General features: G+C 39.1%; 4 protein-coding genes and 1 non-coding gene across 9 annotated transcripts; 4 read left to right on the top strand and 1 right to left on the bottom strand.

Annotated features, from left to right (window-relative positions):
• The first annotated feature begins 209 nt into the window (after positions 1-209).
• On the top strand, positions 210-6,808 carry LOC122086501. 5 transcript variants are annotated; one of them, XM_042655349.1, is made up of 6 exons: positions 692-823; positions 965-1,063; positions 1,647-1,735; positions 1,926-3,881; positions 5,746-5,932; positions 6,028-6,808. In XM_042655349.1, exons 4-6 carry the CDS (start codon positions 1,929-1,931, stop codon positions 6,657-6,659), a joined length of 2,772 nt encoding a protein of 923 aa, XP_042511283.1. In that variant the 5' UTR covers positions 692-823; positions 965-1,063; positions 1,647-1,735; positions 1,926-1,928; the 3' UTR covers positions 6,660-6,808. The 5 variants fall into 5 exon arrangements, with proteins under 5 accessions (XP_042511281.1, XP_042511284.1, XP_042511285.1 ...); XM_042655347.1 differs by lacking the exon at positions 965-1,063 and having other exon boundaries at positions 210-823; XM_042655350.1 differs by lacking the exon at positions 965-1,063 and having other exon boundaries at positions 681-905.
• Positions 6,809-7,023: 215 nt separating this feature from the next.
• On the top strand, positions 7,024-8,901 carry LOC122086502 (pentatricopeptide repeat-containing protein At1g07740, mitochondrial). The gene has a single exon (XM_042655352.1). It carries the CDS (start codon positions 7,366-7,368, stop codon positions 8,731-8,733), a length of 1,368 nt encoding a protein of 455 aa, XP_042511286.1. The 5' UTR covers positions 7,024-7,365; the 3' UTR covers positions 8,734-8,901.
• Positions 8,902-10,524: 1,623 nt separating this feature from the next.
• Positions 10,525-11,642, top strand: LOC122085657 (dirigent protein 10-like). The gene has a single exon (XM_042654150.1). It carries the CDS (start codon positions 10,602-10,604, stop codon positions 11,589-11,591), a length of 990 nt encoding a protein of 329 aa, XP_042510084.1. The 5' UTR covers positions 10,525-10,601; the 3' UTR covers positions 11,592-11,642.
• Positions 11,643-13,279: 1,637 nt separating this feature from the next.
• On the top strand, positions 13,280-13,351 carry TRNAH-GUG. Its single transcript has one exon. It is a non-coding gene; the product is annotated as a tRNA-His (tRNA).
• Positions 13,352-15,823: 2,472 nt separating this feature from the next.
• LOC122086157 (protein SODIUM POTASSIUM ROOT DEFECTIVE 1-like) lies at positions 15,824-17,062 on the bottom strand. The gene is made up of 3 exons (XM_042654882.1): positions 16,396-17,062; positions 16,242-16,317; positions 15,824-16,125 (listed from the first exon to the last, which is right to left on the bottom strand). Exons 1-3 carry the CDS (start codon positions 16,948-16,950, stop codon positions 15,962-15,964), a joined length of 795 nt encoding a protein of 264 aa, XP_042510816.1. The 5' UTR covers positions 16,951-17,062; the 3' UTR covers positions 15,824-15,961.
• Between the last annotated feature and the right edge of the window lie 3,519 nt (positions 17,063-20,581).

Genomic DNA, 20,581 nt, shown 5'->3' with positions numbered 1-20,581 from the left:
GTCTTGATGGGATGCCACATGTACGGTAGTGATAGATTACTTTATTTAACAAAAGGACATGATAGTCAAATAAGGAAGATAATTAATTACGTAGTCCATTAGAGAAACGACGTGTGGATTAGGACATTTGCCCGCGCAAGGGTCAAGTTGTGTCAGAAAATAGGGTATTTGAAAGTTCAAAAAACTGTGTATCTTTCTCTCTATTCTCTGGGGTTGGAATTATTATCTACTTGTTAATAGGTGAGTACTGAGGTAAAGGAGGATTGAAAACCGAAAGATCTGGGTCAAGGTCGAAGTTGAGGTTGCCAGGGGAGACATTAATGTCCGCCATTGCTTGTCAGGGTTTCGTAAGGAAAAGGAAATACCATAACGGACAGTTTTAGGGAACCAGAGTTTAAACTATCTTCCCCATTTTTGGAGCTTTGATCTTCCTTGTTCTCTCGCACATTCTTTCTTCTGCTAAGCCAACACGATTTGGTTCCTGATCCGTGCGTTTCTCAGATCAAAGACGCATAGAAACATTTTTATTTTATACTTTAAAGAAAAAAAAATTAAGATAGAAAATCTGAGCTTTCTGAGTATGATTTTCTGGGATCCTTCCTTCCTCTTCCACGACACATCGTTGTGTTATTCTTCCGGGATTTGCGATCTGTGTTCGTGTACTAACATCGAGATTTTGTCTTTTTATGCGTGAAAATGGAGAAATTTCAGAGGCGGCATGGTCGGGAGAGACCTTCACACGGATATGCTGCAAAGATCAGAAACCTTTCTCATCAGAAATCGGGCGCTCATCTTGTTTTAACGGAAAGAGTTCTGTCAGAAGGTCAGACATCGGTTGCCTTGGCTTCTAGGGCTTTTTTCTTTCTTTCATTTCACCATGTATGCAGCTGTGGCGTTCTTGTAAGGTTTAATTTCCCTTTTCTTCCCTTGTTGTTGGTTTTATTCTATTTTTTGAGAAATGTAGGTTTTGCTTCGAATGATATACGTAGTGGATTTTCGCATATGGTGCTATTAGCATGATTCTGTCTTGTCTACAATCGACGAGTGTTGAGGCTATAATGAGGTATCATAGCAGTGATGTGTGCTTTTCTTTTGAAATTGTTTTTTTTTTTCTCCCTTTGCTTTTCTGCTTTTGGTTGGCAGTGGTGAGTTTTTTTGTTTATTTAGTATTCTCCCGTTGAATCGTTTTGCTTCATGTTCTGCTTTGATATTTTTTAACCGTTCTTCTGTTATTTATATATCTGGTATGGTTCAGATTTGCGCTTGATTTCGGCCTGCCATCTTCTATAATTATCACTTGATGCGGAAAGATCCTTTCCCCGGCTCTGTTCTTTTTCTTCTTCTTCTTCCAACGTGTTCTACAATAGCTCTGTTTACTTATATTTCTTCTGCTTAGACGAATATTTGGTTCTGAATGAAATTGACGGGTAACGTTATTCTTGGAGAGGGAAGCACAGGTTTATTGCAGCTATTTGCTATCTCCTATGTTTATCTCATCTGTGGGTGTGGATATTTTTTTTCCCACTATTCCTTGCTGCTTTATGGTTTGCTATTTTTAAGAGGTTATCAGCTATTTCTGTTGATTGTGTATAGAATATATTTTCCCCCTGGAAGTTTCGTTATAATAATATAGTGTCTGTTTCCAGGAGATTGGAATAGCTGGAAGTCAGTCGTCTCCTTGAATGGAACGTCTGATTCTAGTTCTTGTAGCAGTGGTCTCGCAGATGAAGATTCGGTAAGCCATTTGTCCTTTGTCCTCTGCACTAATTTCTCTCTACCATAATTTTATTTACTTGGTGAAGAATCATATGTCAGTCTGGCTGATATCAATGAAACGTGCTTCTTTCCCACCCCACTGCCACCCCCTTTACAATTACTGAATATCTTCTTCCACCTGATGCAAGTATATTTTGTGTTTGTTTTAGTTTATGTTTGATTTGAGGAGAAATTCTTCAAAACAAGCAGGTGGGACTCCAATGAAGAAGTTATTAGCAGAAGAATTGTCAAAAGATATGGAATCCAAGAGAAGGCCTCCAAGTGTTATTGCAAGATTGATGGGTCTTGATGCACTGCCACCTCAGCAGCTTGTCCATGAACAACCGAAAATATTTTCAGAGAACTACCTCCAGAAAACTGCATCTATTGCTTTGCAAGAGAAGAAACCATTGCACGAGGCTCGTTCCTCAAGAAAGAAGCATGATAAGGAGCCTCAAGAATTCAAGGATGTCTTTGAAGTCAGGGAAGCATCAAAGACAGAGAAGCAGAGTAAGCCAGCAATTCAGAAATGGATTGGAAAATCTAAACCTAGTGATTCAAAGATGGCATTAATAAGGCAGAAGTTCATGGATGCAAAACGTCTATCGACTGATGAAAAGCTTCAACAATCAAAGGAATTCCATGATGCACTAGAGGTGTTAGACTCCAATAAGGATCTCTTACTGAAATTTCTTCAAGAACCAGATTCTCTATTTACAAAACATTTACATGGTCTCCATGGAGCCCCACCCCCTCACCAATTTGGTCACATAACAGTCCTAAAATCATCAAATGCTTCAAAGCATGAACACCCTGACATATGCTGGAAAGCTGAGCGAAAAACTGACCAGAGGGAAGATATAAACTCGATTCAGAAAGACATTGTCCAAGGCCATGGTAGAGATGGTGCCTACTATTCATCTAAGCTCATGAAATCTCGATTTGAAGAGAAGGATGAGGACTGTGTTCTTCCTACAAGGATTGTTGTTTTGAAGCCCAACCCTGTAAAGGCACAGAATGCATCAACATCTGCCTCACCAAGTTCTTCCATAGGCTTCCATTCTGAGAATCATCAGTTATTTGCTGAAGTGTGTGATAGGAAAAATTCTTCAAATAATGTGAGGCATAGGTCTAAAAGTTCCAGAGAAATTGCAAGGGAGATCACTAGACAGATGAGACAAGGTGTAAGCAGTAGCTCTATAAGGGCATCCAGTTCACGGCTTAAAGGTTATGCAGGGGATGAGAGTTCATGTAGCATGTCAGAGGTTGATTCTGCAAATGAATCAGAGGCTGTGCCACCAACTTCTAGATGTATCTTTGAGTGGAAGAACAGGTACAGCCCATCGTCATCATGTTCACCTGAGTCATCTGTAAGTAGGGAGGCAAAGAAGCGACTCTCAGAAAGGTGGAAGAGGACTCGCCGATTTCAAGAAGTTGGATTGGTTGGTAAGGGCAGCACCCTTGGTGAAATGCTTGCTATTCCTGATAAAGAAACTCAGCCAGCGACGTTGGGAGCAGGTGATGGATTGGCAAGGAAGGATGGAATTGCAAGGTGTACCCCTATTGGTATCAGCAGTAGAGATGGTTGGAAAGATGGCTATCCTAAACATTTGCCAAGGTCCAAATCAGTTCCAGCGTCATTTACTTCATTTGGAAGTCCAAAATCAGGCTTTGGTCATGGAGCTGATGGGAATGACAGGACTTTGATGTCAAAGGTTATCAAGCAGGAGCCTCATACATTAATAATTAGAAATTCCAACCACATAGAAGATTCCGATTCATTCCTCAGGGACCAGAGCTCCAAGAATGAAAAGCCTCATTTTTCTTTTAGAACAAACCGGGAGAGTAATCATTCTGAACAAGAAACTCACACGAGGCTGGATGAACCAAGAAAGAATATGGCAGAGAGGGATCAACCTGAGCATAAACCTATTATTCCTGAACCGCTATCTTGTGATGTGGCAGATAAGAGGCTAATTGTTGAGGAAGTGCTTGTTTCTGAGAAGCAGGACATGAAGAGGCTCGCTGATACTCCTGAAGAGGAACTGCCTGAGTCAGCAGCCTGTATCATATTAGAGAACATTGAAGCCTCCTCTGTTCATGATGCTAATGAATCAATTCTAAAGGTTAGGATTATATCTTTATCTGCCCTCTTCAAACATGTTGAATGGATTGCTTGTCACCATATTCTTTGTTATCCTGGAGTAATTATTCTTTTTGCACCTTGTCACTTTCTAATGTTTGCTACTTTGCTCAACTTGTAATCATAGATTGGAGTTAGTAAGTTGATGTGTTTGGAATTAGGTGTCTCTAAGCAGTCTAATGAAATCCCGAGTCAGATTTATTCTCATATTTTGCTCAACTGCTTGAAGCACATCTCCAATTGACTTTTATTTTTCTTTTTCCATTTGGGAAGTGGGTGTGCTTGTGTAGTCACTGGCTGATTTGCTTCTCTTCTTTATCTAGCTTGACTCTTCATTATGATCACAATCCTGAGGCCTCTTGTTTATCTAGATTTGACCTAATTGATCGCTTGCACTGGTATCTAGTTGAGTAGGCTGATTTTTTGGAGTTAGCTACAAGGACCATCTCTCACCAATCAGGTCTATGCAAAGGCATACTTGTTACTAGACCTAAGTTATGAATGTATGTCTCACCACTTCTCCTATAGTCATTTTAGATCTACCCTTGACTCTTTTGTTGTGCATGTTCATGCCATGTCAAACAATTTTCTCGCAATTAATCATGTATTGGAGTTATTCCTAAATTAGCTCTAATTTGTTTATTCCTTTATTTTATCTTTTCTATTTTACCACTCATCAATCTCAATATCCTCATTTTAGCTACACTAAGTTTGTTATATTTTTTTTCTTCACTGGCCAATATTTAGGTCTTTTTATGTAGTATATGATGTAACTAATTATCTTGGAGTTTATATTCTTGAAATGCTTGCTTTCTTCTATGATTTACTTGAATTGTGTCCCCTCCCCCACTTTTTGTTAGATGAATTTGATTTAGTGAAAACTGACCCCCCTTCCTCGCCCACCCCCCCACCCCCCCCCCCCCACCAAGAGGGAAAAAAGAAAGAAAGAAAATAAGCAAAAAAATCTTGGAAACCTTTTGGTGCCTTCCATTTCATTTTCTGTTGTGCGTTGGGTTACTAATTTTTTGATGCACTGAAACATCAGTTTTGCTAGGGCTAACCTAATTTTCTTCTCCTCACCCCCTACCTTGCCCTTCTCCTTACTTTTAGCTCTCCTTTTGTTTTTATGTGGGGAGGGTTGTTGGAAGAAAAAGAAGATCGGTGAGCATGTAATCCCCAACAATAAGGTCAAATCAATCTCAAACACCAAATGGTACTTGTGCTCGACTGAAATATCTCTGAACATTTGTTCTAACTCACCCTCTCATTATCATTTGGATGTATTTAGTAATTCCTTTTCTTTTCGACTGTTGACTTTAACTCCATATTAGTTTTTCAAAGTCCTAGTGGTGACAGCCTGCAAGCCTGATGATAGCACAGACAAATGTATGACCTTATAAATACAATATAAATAATCTCAAAAGGAAGTACATGATAACTGTAGTATTTTCTCAAACGAATAAAATTTAAATTTCAACTCTTGATATCACTGCAGTAAAATGATTTTGGATCTACGGAGCATATGCCTCCCAACTGTCCAAGGCTCAAATTGTTCCCCTAACCCTTTGTTTGGAGTGGACCTGTAGGCTTACAATCCAGATGCCTTATTATTTACTTGCATATATATGTTGCATAAAGTATGCTTGTTGATTCAGGCATTCATTTTCTTGGTAATCAGTCTTGCCAAATAGTTGTTTCAGATGCTTTGTTTGGTCACTCCTTTTAGCTTTTCTGTTCGTTCTATTTAAGATCCTTTACCATGACAAATTATGTTTCCTCGTTGGTTAAATTATTTCTATTATATTATGTTGACACTAAAGGTTTTCTCTGAAATAATAATATTTCAGGAAGCGCCAGACCAATCCACTGAGGAAGCATTGCTCTCTGCAAACTGTTCTTTACCTGAACCCGAATCTCCAGCAAGTTCCAAAGAGGTTGATCAGCCTAGTCCAGTTTCAGTTCTAGAGCTACCATTTGTGGAAGACATGTCATCTGGATCAGAGTGCTTTGAGAGGGTTAGTGCTGATCTAAATGGTATAGACAACTGACTCAGATCCTTTATGTGCCTGTTATAATTCTCATTGTTCATGTTTTAAAACTTTGCACCTTGTTTTCTTTTTTTGCTCTAGGACTTCGGATGCAGCTTCAGCTTCTCAAGTTGGAGAGCTCAGATCCATATCGAGATGGAATAGAACTGTTTGTGTCAAGTGATGAAGACACTGGTGAAGAATCTGTCGGTCTTTCAGAAGAGAAAGGTGAACATATGGGCAGATTGAGCACTGGAGAAAACCGAGACTACTTCTATGTTGTTGATGTGTTTGTTGATTCGGGTTTGGATTTTATGGATCGGGAAATGGTTTTGGCAGCTTCGCACTCACTGGAATGCCCTGTGGATCCCGTGGTGTTTGAGAAGCTTGAGAAGAAGTATGGTGAACAGTTGACATGGCAAAGGTCAGAAAGGAAGTTGTTGTTTGATCGTATAAACTATGGGTTGATGGAGATTCTTCGGCCATCTCTGGATCCACACCCCTGGGTGAAGCCAGCAATGAGAAGACTAACTACTCGGTACGAAGAGTCTCTGGTGGATGACCTTTGGAAATTGTTGGTGAACCAGGGTGAGGAAGAAACTAACGACTCATCGGAGAAGGTATTGGATAGGGAGATGAGGTGGTTGGAAATAGGGGATGATATTGATGTGGTGGGTAGGGAAATAGAGAAATTGTTACTTGATGAGCTGATAGGAGAGCTTGTTAGCATGTAAAGAGTAGACACAATTGACGGTTTTCTCTTCTTTCTCCTGTTCTGTTTCTAAATATGTAGGGTGGATACGAATATGCATATATACTGAAATGAGGTGTATCAACGTAGACGGGAATAAATAAAATAATGATTTGAATATTCCACGTGGAAGTAAATTGAGCAAATGCTGAGAATCCTACGTTGTACCTACAACATTATTAGAATCAAGTTTTCTTTCACACGTGGTGATGGAGGAATAACCTCACCATTGCCATTGAATTAGTGTAGAAATGCAATCTTAAAATAATGTAGAAAAACAAGAAAAAATAAGAACACACAATGTACATAGATTTACGAGGTTCAGCAAAGATTGTTAATGTAAGTGAGATAAGATTTTTGTTTCATTATCAATAAAGAATAGGATTACAATGCATTTACACTTCTTTTAAATTGCTTACAGAAAAAGAGAACCTCACTATAAACTCCCACTCGATATTTTAGGGTTTGCACCAATACTCCTACCAGTGGTTAAGCCAATCAGTTTGGTCCGATCCGGTCTAGGTCCTTCTGATTCTGAGAGAATCTGAAATTTCTGAAATCTTGCTGTTTCGACAATAAAATTCTCAACGTAAAAGAGAGGAACCATTGGATTTCACGACATTTCCTGCTTGTAATATATGGTTGCGGCTTCCTGCTCTTGAAGTCTCGATCACTCCTTCCCTCCCTCCATGATCTCATTGAGAACAAGAACTGTCGATCAGATCAGATCAGTCACATACCACACTTTTCGTCCAAACAGACACGAAAACAAAAGTCGCCATGGATTGCCTCGCAAAGCCTCTCCAAAACCTCGCAGGCCTATTCCTTTTGTCAGCGATCTCAAGGAAGTCGAAGATGCACATGATGCGCTAACCCTCTTCCATGAATACCAGCAAATGGGATTCAAACACGATTATCCCTCCTACTCTGCTCTCATCTACAAACTTGCTCGTCGTCACGATTTCAAAGCAGTGGAGACTCTCCTTGATTACATCAGAGACTACAATATACGGTGCCACGAGACCCTCTTCATCGCTCTATTCCAACATTACGGAAAATCCAATTTATCTGAGAGGGCCATCAACCTCTTCCACAGAATCCCTTCTTTCAATTGCGCTCGTTCATTACAGTCCTTCAATTTCCTCCTCAATGTCCTGGTCGACAATGGTCGGTTTGATGATGCAAAAGAGATCTTTAACCGCTCATCCAAGATGGGTTTTCGGCGGAATTCTGTTTCCTTCAACATTATCATCAAAGCATACCTTGAGAAAGGCGAGTGGGAACAAGCGTGCCAACTGTTTGAAGATATGCTCGAGAGGGGAGTCCAACCTACTGTAGTGACTTATAATAGCCTAATTGGGTTTCTGTGTAAAACTGGTGATACGGAGAAGGCCAAGGGTTTGCTCGAAGACATGACCCGGAAAGGGAAACACCCAAATGCGGTCACCTACGCTTTGGTGATGGAGGGTTTGTGCTCTGTGGGGAAATATGACGCCGCACGAAAGGTGATGTTTGATATGGAGTACAGAGGGTGCAAACCACGCCTTGTGAATTTTGGGGTATTGATGACTGACCTTGGAAAGAGAGGGAAGATTGAGGAAGCAAAAGCCTTACTCATTGAGATGAAGAAGAGGCGGTTTAAGCCAGATGTGGTAACATACAACATCTTAATAAATTACTTGTGTAGGGAAGGAAACACAGCGGAGGCTTACAAAACCATGGTTGAAATGCAGATCGGAGGTTGCGAACCTAATTCTGCCACGTATAGGATGATGATTGATGGGTTTTGCAAGGTTGGAGAATTCGACAGAGCTTTGAGAGTTTTGAATGCGATGTTCACTGATAGGCACTGCCCGCGCTTAGAGACATTTTGTTGTTTGGTTATTGGTCTCTGTGAGGGTGGAAGCTTGAGTGATGCTTCCTTTGTTTTGGAGGAGATGGAGAAGAGGAAGATGAGGTTCCCTTCAAATGCTTGGGTAACTTTAGTTAGGAGTTCTTGTGGTGCAGATGGGGGTGACACTGAGCTCCTAGAGGAGCTCCTCCTTACAGCTGCATAGTGGGGGTGGAAAATGAAGGGTTAATCTGTAATCTACTGAAATGTATGCCACTGTCTTGGCCAGAGGTGGAAGATCAAACCTCATCTGTAACCCTTGCAACTTGCAAGTGTAGATATTTATGGACCCTAAGCTTCATTGAGTTAAAAATGAAAAGATGGTGAAACAACAGAAACATCTTCAATATCTATCTAATAGGTGTTGAAGTTTAAGAAAGTTTCAGCTAAATCAAAATTTTTAGTTTATATCAAGCATAACATAACCCAAAGTTGTTCTTATAAAGTGTGTTCTCAAACATTTGAATTTGAGAATTGTAGGTTCTCTCTCCCTCTTAAAGTTTAATAATGGGATTTTTTTTTTTTTTGGTAAGGTAATAATGGGAGTTTCACCCCTATGAGGAGTATTCCATCATTAAGATCAAGGCAACTAAATTGCCTGCTAGATTCAATTTGCAGAGCTTTTGTTCAGAGAATGATACACTTCTGGCGAAATGGCCGCATATTTTGTTTGGGTCAGTTTTTTTTCTTTACTGCTATGCTCTAGTTTGGTTTATAATGAGCCAGATTCTATAGTGAGGCGATGCTTCTCTTTTAGTCGCCACTCCCAAATAGCATCCTAGTTTTAGGACAAGGGTTATCTAAGTAAGCAGCATTGGAGAACACATCCGTGAGGAGGTCAAAAAACGGCTTCATAAATAAGTGGTAGAGAAATCATTTCATATCGAGAGGATGAAAGACCCTCCATCCGAAGTTGAGGGAGCCTTTTTTCTTATTATTTTTTCTTTGGAACAAAGTTTTTAGAATGAGACACAACGGCTACACACCCAAGGGCTAGAAGGTAGAAAATGACCCTTGTGCCCCTCCTAGGGTGATTTCACATCCCCGTGTCTGAGTGTAGTCTGTGTGACCCACCGAGAAAACACTTACCCCTTTATTTATTTATTTATTTATTTTTGTTGCAAGACCCACTGAGGCCGAATAGAGGATTACAAGTAACTCAAGAAGGGTCAGAACATGACCTCGAGGGGCCATTAGGCCACAGTTATGTCTATCTAGCTGGCTGCCATTGAAGTAAAGCTCATCCCCTTTTCTATTCTTATTATTTTATCTGGTAACCCCCTTCTTATTAAATTCACTTGGTACAATTTGACGATTTGAGTCTCCTATTTTTTTAATACAATCTAATAATCTGATCCACACTCTAGTACTATGTTTTATTTGGTAATTTTCACTACCACCAATCACCAGTAATTCAAGGCTGGTCTAGGATTGTATTATGAGAACAGTTTAGGTTCACGTACGAGAATATATGAGAATGGTTTTAATCTATGGATATAGAATCAATTTTCTCTCTTTTTACTTAATAGATTCTATATCCATGGATTAGAAGTGTACAAAAACATTCTCGTAGGATGAACCTGATCCGTTCACCTATATCATTCTAGTACAAACTTCTGGTCCGGGCTCAAGAGCTCTTAACGTTTGTGACTATCACGGTCCGTAGTTACCACCATGATTCCTTATTACCAGCTTTGATTGTTTTCCGGTGGGTCCATTTTCTCGCCAACGTCCGGTCATCTATCTAAAGATATTTGAGGCCACTAACAACTACTTCATAGTTCATAGTAGTTGATACTGACGTTTAGGTTCTAACCAAACACACCAAGGGGGAAGTAAACGCAAGCACCAGCTCCATTAATTTTCTTCTTTCGTTTTTCCTTCCTCGATCTTCCACTCACCATCTATATATATACACATTCGCATTCTCTGAGTCACCCATCAAAGTTTTCTCTGATATAAAACCCATTGCTTATATCATCTCCTCCACCAACATAAAATTCTCAGAGAAGAAAGCTCAATCTCGATCTCGTCATGGAGTTCCACAAGTCCATTTCCACCTCGCACAGGGCCATAGCCCATCTATTCTTGCTAGCCCTTGCCCTCACATGTACCACTACGGCTACCGGTGCTCGGATTCCAGACCAGGTCCTGCCACCCACCTCCGCAGTCATACCTACTCCTGTGGCGTCGGCGTTCAGTCCAGTCCAACCTTCCGTCACACAAGTAGCACCACTTGCTGCTGTACCTGCTGCCACTGTCTCAGTCATACCACCCAACGCCGCTGCTGCCCCCGGAGCACCCGCAAGTGCAACCGTGGCTGGTTCAGGCCCAAACCAACCTATGTCCTTCTTCATGCATGACATAGTAGGTGGGACAAACCCCTCTGCCAGAGCAGTCACCGGAATCGTCACCAACCCAGCCGTCAACGGTGACCTCCCTTTCGCCAGGCCCAACGGTGCAGTCCTTCCCGTTAACAACGGCGTTCCCCAAAATAACGGTAACAATGGCATCGTCAACAACAACAACATTCCATTCCTGACCGGCCTAGGTGGTAACACCGCCCAAGTATTTCAGAACAACGGCGGCAACAACGTGATCAACGGTGGTGGATCTAAGTTCCCGGTAGCCAACGGTGGTAAGCTTCCTACGGGGAATGCGCTTCAGGACCTTACGTTTGGAACGATGACGGTGATCGATGATGAGGTCACAGACGGAGAACAGCTAGGGTCGGGTTCATTAGGGAAGGCACAGGGGTTCTATGTAGTAAGCTCGGAGGATGGTACCAGCCAGACCATGGCGTTCACTGTGATGTTTGAGAGCGGTGGTTATGCTGATAGCTTGAGTTTTTTTGGGGTGCATAGAACCGCCGTGACGGAGTCACAACTGGCTATCATGGGTGGGACGGGAAAGTATGTGAAAGCCAAGGGATATGCCGCCGTCAAGACCCTTCCTTCCGTTGATCAGAATTCCACCGACGGAGTTGAGACTCTGCTTCAGCTTACGGTTTACGTGACTTACTAATGTGTGCCTTAGAATTTGCAAATATGTTGTGTGGAGAGAGAGAGAGAGAGAGAGAGATCTGTTTGAATATGTTTCACTTTAAATGTAACTTCAATATTCAATCTGTTCTCATGGTTGCTCATTTAGAAAATAGGGCAGGGCTCGATCAGTGTAAAGGAACACTGGCAGATCAGATCAGGTTTACGTACGACAATGACCTTGGTCCATAGATTTAGGATCAATTTTCTCTCTTTTCATTTAATAGATTCTAAATCCACATATTAGGGATGTACGAACACATTCTGATACGTGAACTTGATCCGTTCACGCAAAAAATAGCTACCATTGTCTAGGATGAGTGCACCATAAACCCGATTAAAGCCCGAACATTGATAGACCGTTTATAAATCCTACCATGCTTGCCATATGCAAGCCCGTTTAGGAATCGGATTAGGTTTTCGTACGAGAATTATTTTTGTACAATATTTGATTCACACTTAGATTCCACACAAAATAAATCCAATTAAAAGAATAGAGAGATTAAGTGGATTCCAAGTGTGGATCAAGCACCATAGGAGAATGGTTCTCGTGTGAGGGCTTGATCCAGACTTGCCTGATTACATATTCGGGTGATCACGATGCAAAACAAAAATATGATGGATCTGACTAGGTTGATTGAGCCCGATCAATTGACATCCATAGCTCCATGTTTGATTGTTGAAAATGGAGTGGACTTTGTCTAGTACAGTCGGTGAGTTATGGTGCAAAAAAATTCAATGCTCACCTCTAGTGAACCTCTTGGCTGTTATATACATTCATTAAAAGGATTATAATTTTTATTTTTTAACTTTTTAAATATAAAGGATTTAGATGCAAAATAAAATCAAACTTAATAACCAAATATGGAATGATTTAGTGACATAACCACTTATCGATTATAAGTTTTCTTTATTAGATTTGAAAAATTTTACTGGTCCTCCACCCTTTAATTTCCCTTACAACCTGAGCTGCAATGTTATTACCCTATCATAGAAATGGGGGACAAAATTACAGCAAAGCTTGCATGGAAAAGGAGAACTAACAAATAGGACATTGAGTTTGGTTCATGCCTATCGAAGTAAATTTACCCATGCAACCATGAAAGGAGTCTTGACTTGGAGGGTTTTGAATGAATTCTACTTCTACTTCGTTGGAGGACATTGAGTGCGGCTACATGTATTCAGGATTTACCCTTAGTCCTGAATTGCAAAACTGGAACGGTTCGAAGGGGTGCCTTGTAAGTTAAAAAAAAAACCCACGAAGAGCAAAGAGAAAAGAAGAAATAGATTGTTTGTGAATGAAGTAGAATTATGATTGTCCTCCAACTTCGACTCCTCACACATTCACACACTCTCCTCAACAACAAAAACATCATCCATGCACTTCACAGGTGCTATAGCCTTGCCGTTTCAGTCTACAGACACCATCTTCGTGTTTAGAGTTTAGAGTCCGCTTAGCTAGTCTCTAAACCATTCCAACCCAAGAAAGTGAAAATTTGGAAAGATATAATTAATGGGGAAATGCGTCCTGTGGATGAGTGCAACTCCTGCATGCATTTGAAAAAAAAACATCAATAAAGGTATCATTTTTCAACTCTCAAAGGTGGAAAAGTCATTTCATCCTTATTCCTAACTTTGTATTGGTACTAAGTTCAAAATCCCTCATATCGTGTGGCTGTAGTTTAGTGGTGAGAATTCCACGTTGTGGCCGTGGAGACCTGGGCTCGAATCCCAGCAGCCACACTATTTTTATATTTTGGAGTGGGATAGACTAAGCCGGATCTGCCCAATAAGGATCGTCCTTGACCGTTTCAATCCCAATTTTAATTTTTTTTTGTTTGTTTTCATTAATCCTTGGGAGACTAGTGCAGTAACCCACTGCCATGATTTTTATTTAAATCGCAGATGTACAGATGAAAAATCGAATATGAGACTATGCGATTATCCACATAATCCCCAATTCGCCTTAACCATCTGGGCAACCCACGAATGTGTCAATTTTTATAACCCTCAATGATATAGGTAGTTTTTATTAACTAATAAATAGAATTTTAATTTTTTTAGAGAAATTTTCTTTGCTCATGTTAAAGAAAATCTAGTTCATAATTATCAATCAAATTGTCAAATTGAATGAATTGAAGGATTCCTTTTTCTCCGTGGCTGAAGAAAAAAAATATTCCATAGGGATGGGGAAGGGTTTTTTGTGAAGTTGATATCAATACTTGGATTAAAAGGAGTGAATAGTGATGACCTCGAGAATGCATAGGACCCCATAAGCTGTCCACTTTGCTAGGGAAGCTTCAGTTTAAATTCGTTGTGTCTCCCATTCATGTGCGAGGCAACAACAAAATATGTCAACAAAAAAATATTTTAAATAATATTATGGGCAAGTGGTAGTAGGACGTACGTATTACAATCTTATTTTCACTTTCTTTTAATATTAACCATCCATTTAAGATTAGATTAATCTAAATCATCTATTAGTTTTTTCTATTGTAGCTAATTCCTATTTTTTAGGGTTGGGAGATGACGGACGTGATTACTTACCTTGTCTAATATTATTTTATATAAATAAATAAATAAATAAATAAAATCCAATATAAGAAGACTCCTCTTTCGATTTTGTTGGGAAATCTCAATTCTCTCTCTCTCTCTCTCTCTCTTTCTCTCTCTCTCTCTCTCTCTCAAAATAAGATGAAATAAGAAAAAATCAACATAACTATTTTTAGGCACTGAGCATATGAGAGACTTGGCCACACATATCCAAATACCATGTTTACATATTAATCATGAGAGAAGGAATTTGGACAGTAAAGTTTGCATGTATGGCAAAAGACAAATTTGAATTTATAAAGTAAACAAAGCTATTGAATATCTAGGATTTTGTTATTATTTATTGGGTAGATATTATTAGCCTATGAGAATTTACCATGGATGCGAATCTTCACTGAAATTGGTAAACAAAACTTCAACTAGACTGGAGAGCGGTGAAAAAGGAAGAAAAAAGAAGGAACAACCTTGAAGAAGAAGCAAGGAGAGAGAGAAAGAAAGGATCGAGATTTCTAAGCGGAATGAAAGGAGGAGTCTGTTTACATTGGGATTTTTATTATTTATTTATTTAAATGTTAATAATATTAAACAAAATTGTAACTGTTTATAACCCTGTTAGCAGAATTAACATATTTAACACGTGTCAATCATATCACTTACGTGAACATTCACCGAGCTCCGAACGTTCCATGTTCCTATTTTTCTGCACATACCACGACCATTTTGCCTAATATTATACATCAGGTTTAGTAGAACTATAAATGGAAATTGGTTGCACACTTGCAACCATTTAAGGCTATGGAAGACCATGACCACGAGTTTAGATACAAAAACCTGGTAGTGGCCGAAGCTCGACGCATGGTTTTAAAGTCTCTGAAAGATGACTCACTAAGGTTTAACCAAAAAGAAAAAAAAAAACCTCACTGAGATGTCTTTCAGTTTTATCGGACGGCTCTAAGTAATTGGGATGGTTCCTAATAGCTTCCGATCTTAAGGGGTCAATACTAGAACTATTAAATGCGACTTTCCTTCTAGAAATATTAACTATGATTAAATATCCATGTCCTAGCAATTCTATCAAAAAAATCAGTTCTTAATAATGAATCAGTTTTGGAATTGTTGGAAACCCATTTTAGAACCGTCGTCTCATTCAAGTATTCAATCCCAAAATCAGTTTCAAGAATATCCTCCATCCTAGATTAAAATTTTTCGATTCTATTTAAAGGGTGTCAATTGGTTCAATTTTTGATTATTTGATTTGGTTTTGATTCGTTTTAAGATATAAAATACATAAATCAAAATCGAACCGAACCAAGAATAAAAACATATTTTACAATCCAAAATCAAATGAACTCTGTTTGGTTCTTTCTCCGTTCCTTCTTTGAGTTCAATTCAGTTTCATATTCATTATCATCACGGTAACTATCCAGGCATCTTTTAGAGAGAGAGAGAGAGAGAGAGAGAGATCAGATTACCAAGGAGACCAACACAACATCAGAGGCTTCATTCAGATCATAAACTAGACATTATTTTTATTTTTTATTTTGCACGAAGAGATTTCATTGGGAGATGCGAAGGCGTGGCAAATTGTCAGCAAATCCATGGCAAGTAACTGCTTGGATTATTAGATTATTAGATTTGCCCCAAACATATGCACAGACAAAATTAACGATACCCAAAAGATAAGATGCCATTGATTCTTCCAAGACATGACAAGCAGAGAATTACATTTGTTACAGGTGCAAACTACACAGAAAACCCAGATGAGATTTTTAAACTACATTATGTTCTTCCTCAATTATGTCAGGAACTCGAGCCAACCGACGGTAACGGCGGCGGAGGAGATGTAGATGGCCAGAATTGTGCGTTCTTAACCCTTGAGACACTCGCGAGGACATCCAATGGTGTTACGTCTCCGATCACTGTCACCTTCTTCGTTGCAAAGTCTATGGTAAAAGATGTCACCCCTGTATCAACATTAACCAGATAACAGAGCATCAGAAACATCAACATCACCCACTAAATTTCGAAATTTGTATGATTTTGTAAGAAAAATTAACTCCGATCGATCGATCAAATTTACCTTCCATTCTAGAGATATGTTTCCTCACTTTCCCTGCACAGCCCTTGCAGTGTAACGACACCCTCAAAACCACAACCTGCAATACCTCATGAAAGTGTCCATTATTAAAGATAATAACAAAAGAACGGAGAGAGACAGACATAGACACACGTACCTGTTGACGGAACTGACTTGAAGAAGAAGGTTTCGAGGCAGGAGATGGCAGTGAGAGCGCTGAGGAAGAAGGAGGCTTTAATGCTGAAGAGGAAGAGGTAGTCGAGGAATTAGACGAAGAAGGTTTCAAAGCAGGGGAATCATCAGGGTTGAGAGAAAGAGGCCTTGAAGGTTTAGTAGGAACCCAAGCGGGGATTGGAGCAAAATCCGAATAGACATCGAAGAAAGAGGTGTCGCCCAAGAGATATCTGGAGGAACCAGGTGGGCTGATGAGTTTGATAGCTTTAGCCGCAGACCGCTTCTTATCAGTCTTCTTCTGGTTTTTATTTTCAGGGTAAGCTTTGGAATTTGTTGGTGGCTGAGATTGAGAAAGAGATGAACACGAAGATGAGGATGATGGATTAAGAAGACCTCTGGTGCTTCTTCTTGCGTCTGTAATATGGTAATTGTGGCGATCAATGGCCCGGCCACCTGGTAGAACCACAGAGCTTTTCTCCATGTTCACACATATGGCCGTTGAGGCTTGGGAGGCACAAAAGATATCGATTCCTTTCATCTCAGGTAAAAGGTACTGAATCACACAACGCCACTGCTTGGTTTTAACGATTATGAATTAGCAGAGAGAGAGAGAGACAGAGAGAGAGAGAGAGAGTGAGAGGGAGAGCCAGCATGCTCTGCTTTTAAGTTTGGGGGGAGGAGAGAGAATGGACAGGAGAAAGCAAAAGATGGGTAGTCGTGGGTCCCAAAGAATTGAATAATTAAGACAAAATTAGAGAATATATTATACTAATCAATCTCGACTCTTAATGTCATCGAGACTCATGACTGCTTACCACTACTGTGAGTTTTTAGCATGAGTCCCCTGCCACGATCATCATATCATTTCTTTGAGATAGGAGGAGGAAACATGATCTCTTCTTTTCTTTTTTACTCAAATCAGGCGAGAGCTTTTTCATCACCAAGTGTTAAGAGAGAATCATTTCATCCATAGTGAATCTCATCCTTAACTTTTACTTCCATTGATGAAGATCTGAAATACCCTTCCTTCATAAAATTAGAGCATCAAATCCAAAGAGATTCTTCCTTCACCATGAGTGAAGAAAACCAAAATTCTTGATGGACATAATGGGATGTTCTCTCAATGGTTCATTAAACAGCCATGGCCCATGAGGACAAGTCTTGGGTGGAAAATAATATGTGTCCAAGTTCTTTCTATCATTTTAATTTCTAAATATTCAAAACTACCTATCATATTGAGTTTTTTTTTTTCCTAATATGCAATTCAAGTAATCAAGTTGGCAACCCATTTGGTACCTTGCCCTAATAAAGAAAAGGGTTTACCATCCTCATTAAATAATGGTGTCTTGTGCTTGTCATTGTTTAATTTCAGCTATTATTTTGGGACATGGTGGTGGGATGCTCAGTTCTTTATGGAACAGCATCAGTATATGCTTGACCAGTTGCCCCCCCCCCCCCTCTTCTGATCAGTCAATAGACTAAGGTTTTGTTTGGCATGGTATGGCCTACAATTTTATTGTTTCTGATTATTTTTCAGAGTTTTTTCAGACAAAATTAGCTTGTTTGGATTGAAGAACCGTAAAATCTGGTATTCAAATAAAAAATAATAATATGGGACAAAGCAACGGTCAAGTATTCAGCAATGGCTTACTCTTCTTTGTCATGTTTCTATTTGGGTACGAGTAAGAGTGACAGTGGTGGGTTCAGTTTCAGTCGTTAATTCAGGGAAATATATTAAGACATGTAAGAAGTAAGAAGAACCCAAGTAATATCTATAAACAAATAAACACAGAATCAGAGATCCCCTCATGTGATCCTTGTTCCTGTCCAATCTTTCTCTACCCTGCCTGAAATTTGATCTTGAATTTTGGATTTTGGTTAGACACTCTCTGGTCTGATCAGGAATCAAGTAGTTTGAAATTGGTTGTGTTTTCGTGGGTCGAGCAAGAAATTCATCATCGACGGAGGTTTAACATACTTGCTTTGATACCATGTTAAAGCTTCCATCTTAAAATCAATTGGCTTAAAGTGGAGTGGCCTCTTGTGGCTCTTATATATGATATGTGGATCCTTTTCAATTGGGCTTGCTGGCATTTGAGTGAGACTCTGAGAGTATCCAAATATGCCTAAAGAGATGCCACCCGAGGTTGCAGTTCAGTAATTGGTCTTTGAAAAGAGGATTGAATCAAAAGATTGACAGAAGCAAAGCAGACTCTTTAAGAAGTAGAGGTAGAGGGGTAATTGATGAGAAGCTTCATTATAAAAAAAAGATTCCTAAGGGAACAAATGCTCGCTAGCTCGCACCCATAACCCTGTAGTAGATAAGGGAATGGTTTCTGGGTCTCTCTAGATGTGTGAATTGGACACAAAGCTACTTTCCTTCTCTATTAATATCTCATGTTCTCAGTCCACCATCTTATTGAATCCGATTCTTTCTTTCTATTCTCTTTTTTCTTTTACCTTTTAAATAGCTTCCTTACCCTTCTTAAAGAAAGGCACTGAGAGTGTCCAAAAGTATCACGATTCCTCCGCTTTCTCCCCTGACCAACCCTCTTCCTCTCCCTCTCCCTCTCCCTCACCTCCTTCAATTTCTAATTATTGTTAGGTGGGTGTAATTGAAACCATTTTTTTTATTATCACGCGTTTAAATGATGGAAGTCTCTTATTAGTTAATGGATTAGACTATCTCAAGTGTTTAATTATGACTCTTTTTCTTTTCCAATCTCCCTCCCTCTTCTCTTCCATGGTGTGTGTGCTTGTCAGTTTAATTTCAAGCTGTGGCTCACAGATATTTCTTTCTTTTGGGTCTACCATGCCAACAATCTTCTCGTACTATTAAGTGGGTGTATATATATATATATATTTGCCCATAAGGCCATAAGAGTCTAATTATGTAACAACATGGCTTTCTTTTCTATCTCAAGCCATAATTTTGCCCACTTCTTCTTATTAAAAAAACAAAGAAATGCCGCTATAGTCTAGATATAAAGTTGTTGTTTAGTTGAAAGTTCTAATGGGTTTCATGATTATCTTGATAATTAAGAGATAATAAGAAGGGTAGGTTCCACTGGAATGAATTTATATGCATAAACCACTATCAGTAGGAAGATGAAAAGGCATACAAAGGTGGCATTGAGAGAAGGGATGGAGTCTACCAAAAAAACAAAAGAAGAAGAAGAGAGGAGGGATGGAGTCGAATTGTGGAGTTGAGGGGGCGGTGGTGCTATTGTGCCGCCTTTTGACAAATCATCAATGGGAAAGGGAAGTATATGACGTTTTTCAATGTGTATTTTTCTCTGAGTCTATTTTTCTCTATTTTCATTACAGATCATATATGATATATCAGCATCCATTGTATTCTCATCTCCTTCTACATTATTGGCTTGACGTATAAAATGACAATACAAATCATTATTGTAACAATCACAATATTGGGTTAATTATCCAAACCTGTAGATGGTTGTGGTGAATATTGATGATTGATGCCTTATATTCAGTGATTTGGGTTGTGGTGAGGATCATTAGGGTTAAAAAATAATTCTTTGTAAACAAAGAGGAAGCAAGCCCCTAGTCCTATTCTCCATTGTTAGTAAAATAGCTCTAATCTTTTCTTAAAAAAAAAAAAAAAAACTCTTATCTCATCTTAGGCACCGTTTGACAATGTTCTGTTTCTACGTTTTCTTGTTTCAAGAAATCGAGAAACAACTTAAAAATCGTTTGATAAAGTTGTTCCGTTTCACCCGTTTCTAGAAATATAAATCAAAATTTATGCTTATTTACAATTCTAGAAACGACTTTGACGAGTTGTTTCTAGAAACGAGTTTGAGAGAAAAAAAAGCTATTGTGCCCAATAAATCTCTCAACTATTTAAACCTAAAAAGAGACAATCAAACTCTTTCTCCCTTTTGGGCATCCAATGATGCTATTGTTTTTTTTAGTGGCATTATGTCTTTAAAAAAAAAAACTTTTCGAGAAACAGGTTTATCAAACACCAAAAATCCATTTTTGTTTCTGAAAACATGAAAAGTCGTTTCTGCTGTTTCTAGACACAAAAACAACAAAAACATTATCAAATAGTGCCCGTTGACAATGTTCTATTTCTGTGTTTTCTTGTTAAAAAAAATGGAGAAATAACCTAAAAAGCGTTTGATAAAGTTGTTCCGTTTCAC

This window comes from Macadamia integrifolia, chromosome 8 (genome assembly GCF_013358625.1).
Source record: "Macadamia integrifolia cultivar HAES 741 chromosome 8, SCU_Mint_v3, whole genome shotgun sequence".
Lineage (NCBI taxonomy): Eukaryota > Viridiplantae > Streptophyta > Magnoliopsida > Proteales > Proteaceae > Macadamia > Macadamia integrifolia.
The sequence above is the reverse complement of the archived record's forward strand: the minus strand, read 5'-3'. Positions and strand labels throughout refer to the sequence as shown.

Coding starts and splice junctions, on each gene's coding strand:
- LOC122086502 (XM_042655352.1), top strand. CDS start 7,366: ATGATCTCATTGAGAACAAGAACTGTCGATCAGATCAGATCAGTCACA.
- LOC122086501 (XM_042655347.1), top strand. CDS start 697: ATGGAGAAATTTCAGAGGCGGCATGGTCGGGAGAGACCTTCACACGGA. Junction 824..1,646: donor GGAAAGAGTTCTGTCAGAAG/GTCAGACATCGG, acceptor GTCTGTTTCCAG/GAGATTGGAATAGCTGGAAG. Junction 1,736..1,925: donor GTCTCGCAGATGAAGATTCG/GTAAGCCATTTG, acceptor TGTTTGTTTTAG/TTTATGTTTGATTTGAGGAG.
- LOC122085657 (XM_042654150.1), top strand. CDS start 10,602: ATGGAGTTCCACAAGTCCATTTCCACCTCGCACAGGGCCATAGCCCAT.
- LOC122086157 (XM_042654882.1), bottom strand. CDS start 16,950: ATGAAAGGAATCGATATCTTTTGTGCCTCCCAAGCCTCAACGGCCATA. Junction 16,318..16,395: donor CAAGTCAGTTCCGTCAACAG/GTACGTGTGTCT, acceptor GAGGTATTGCAG/GTTGTGGTTTTGAGGGTGTC. Junction 16,126..16,241: donor ACATATCTCTAGAATGGAAG/GTAAATTTGATC, acceptor ATGTTGATACAG/GGGTGACATCTTTTACCATA.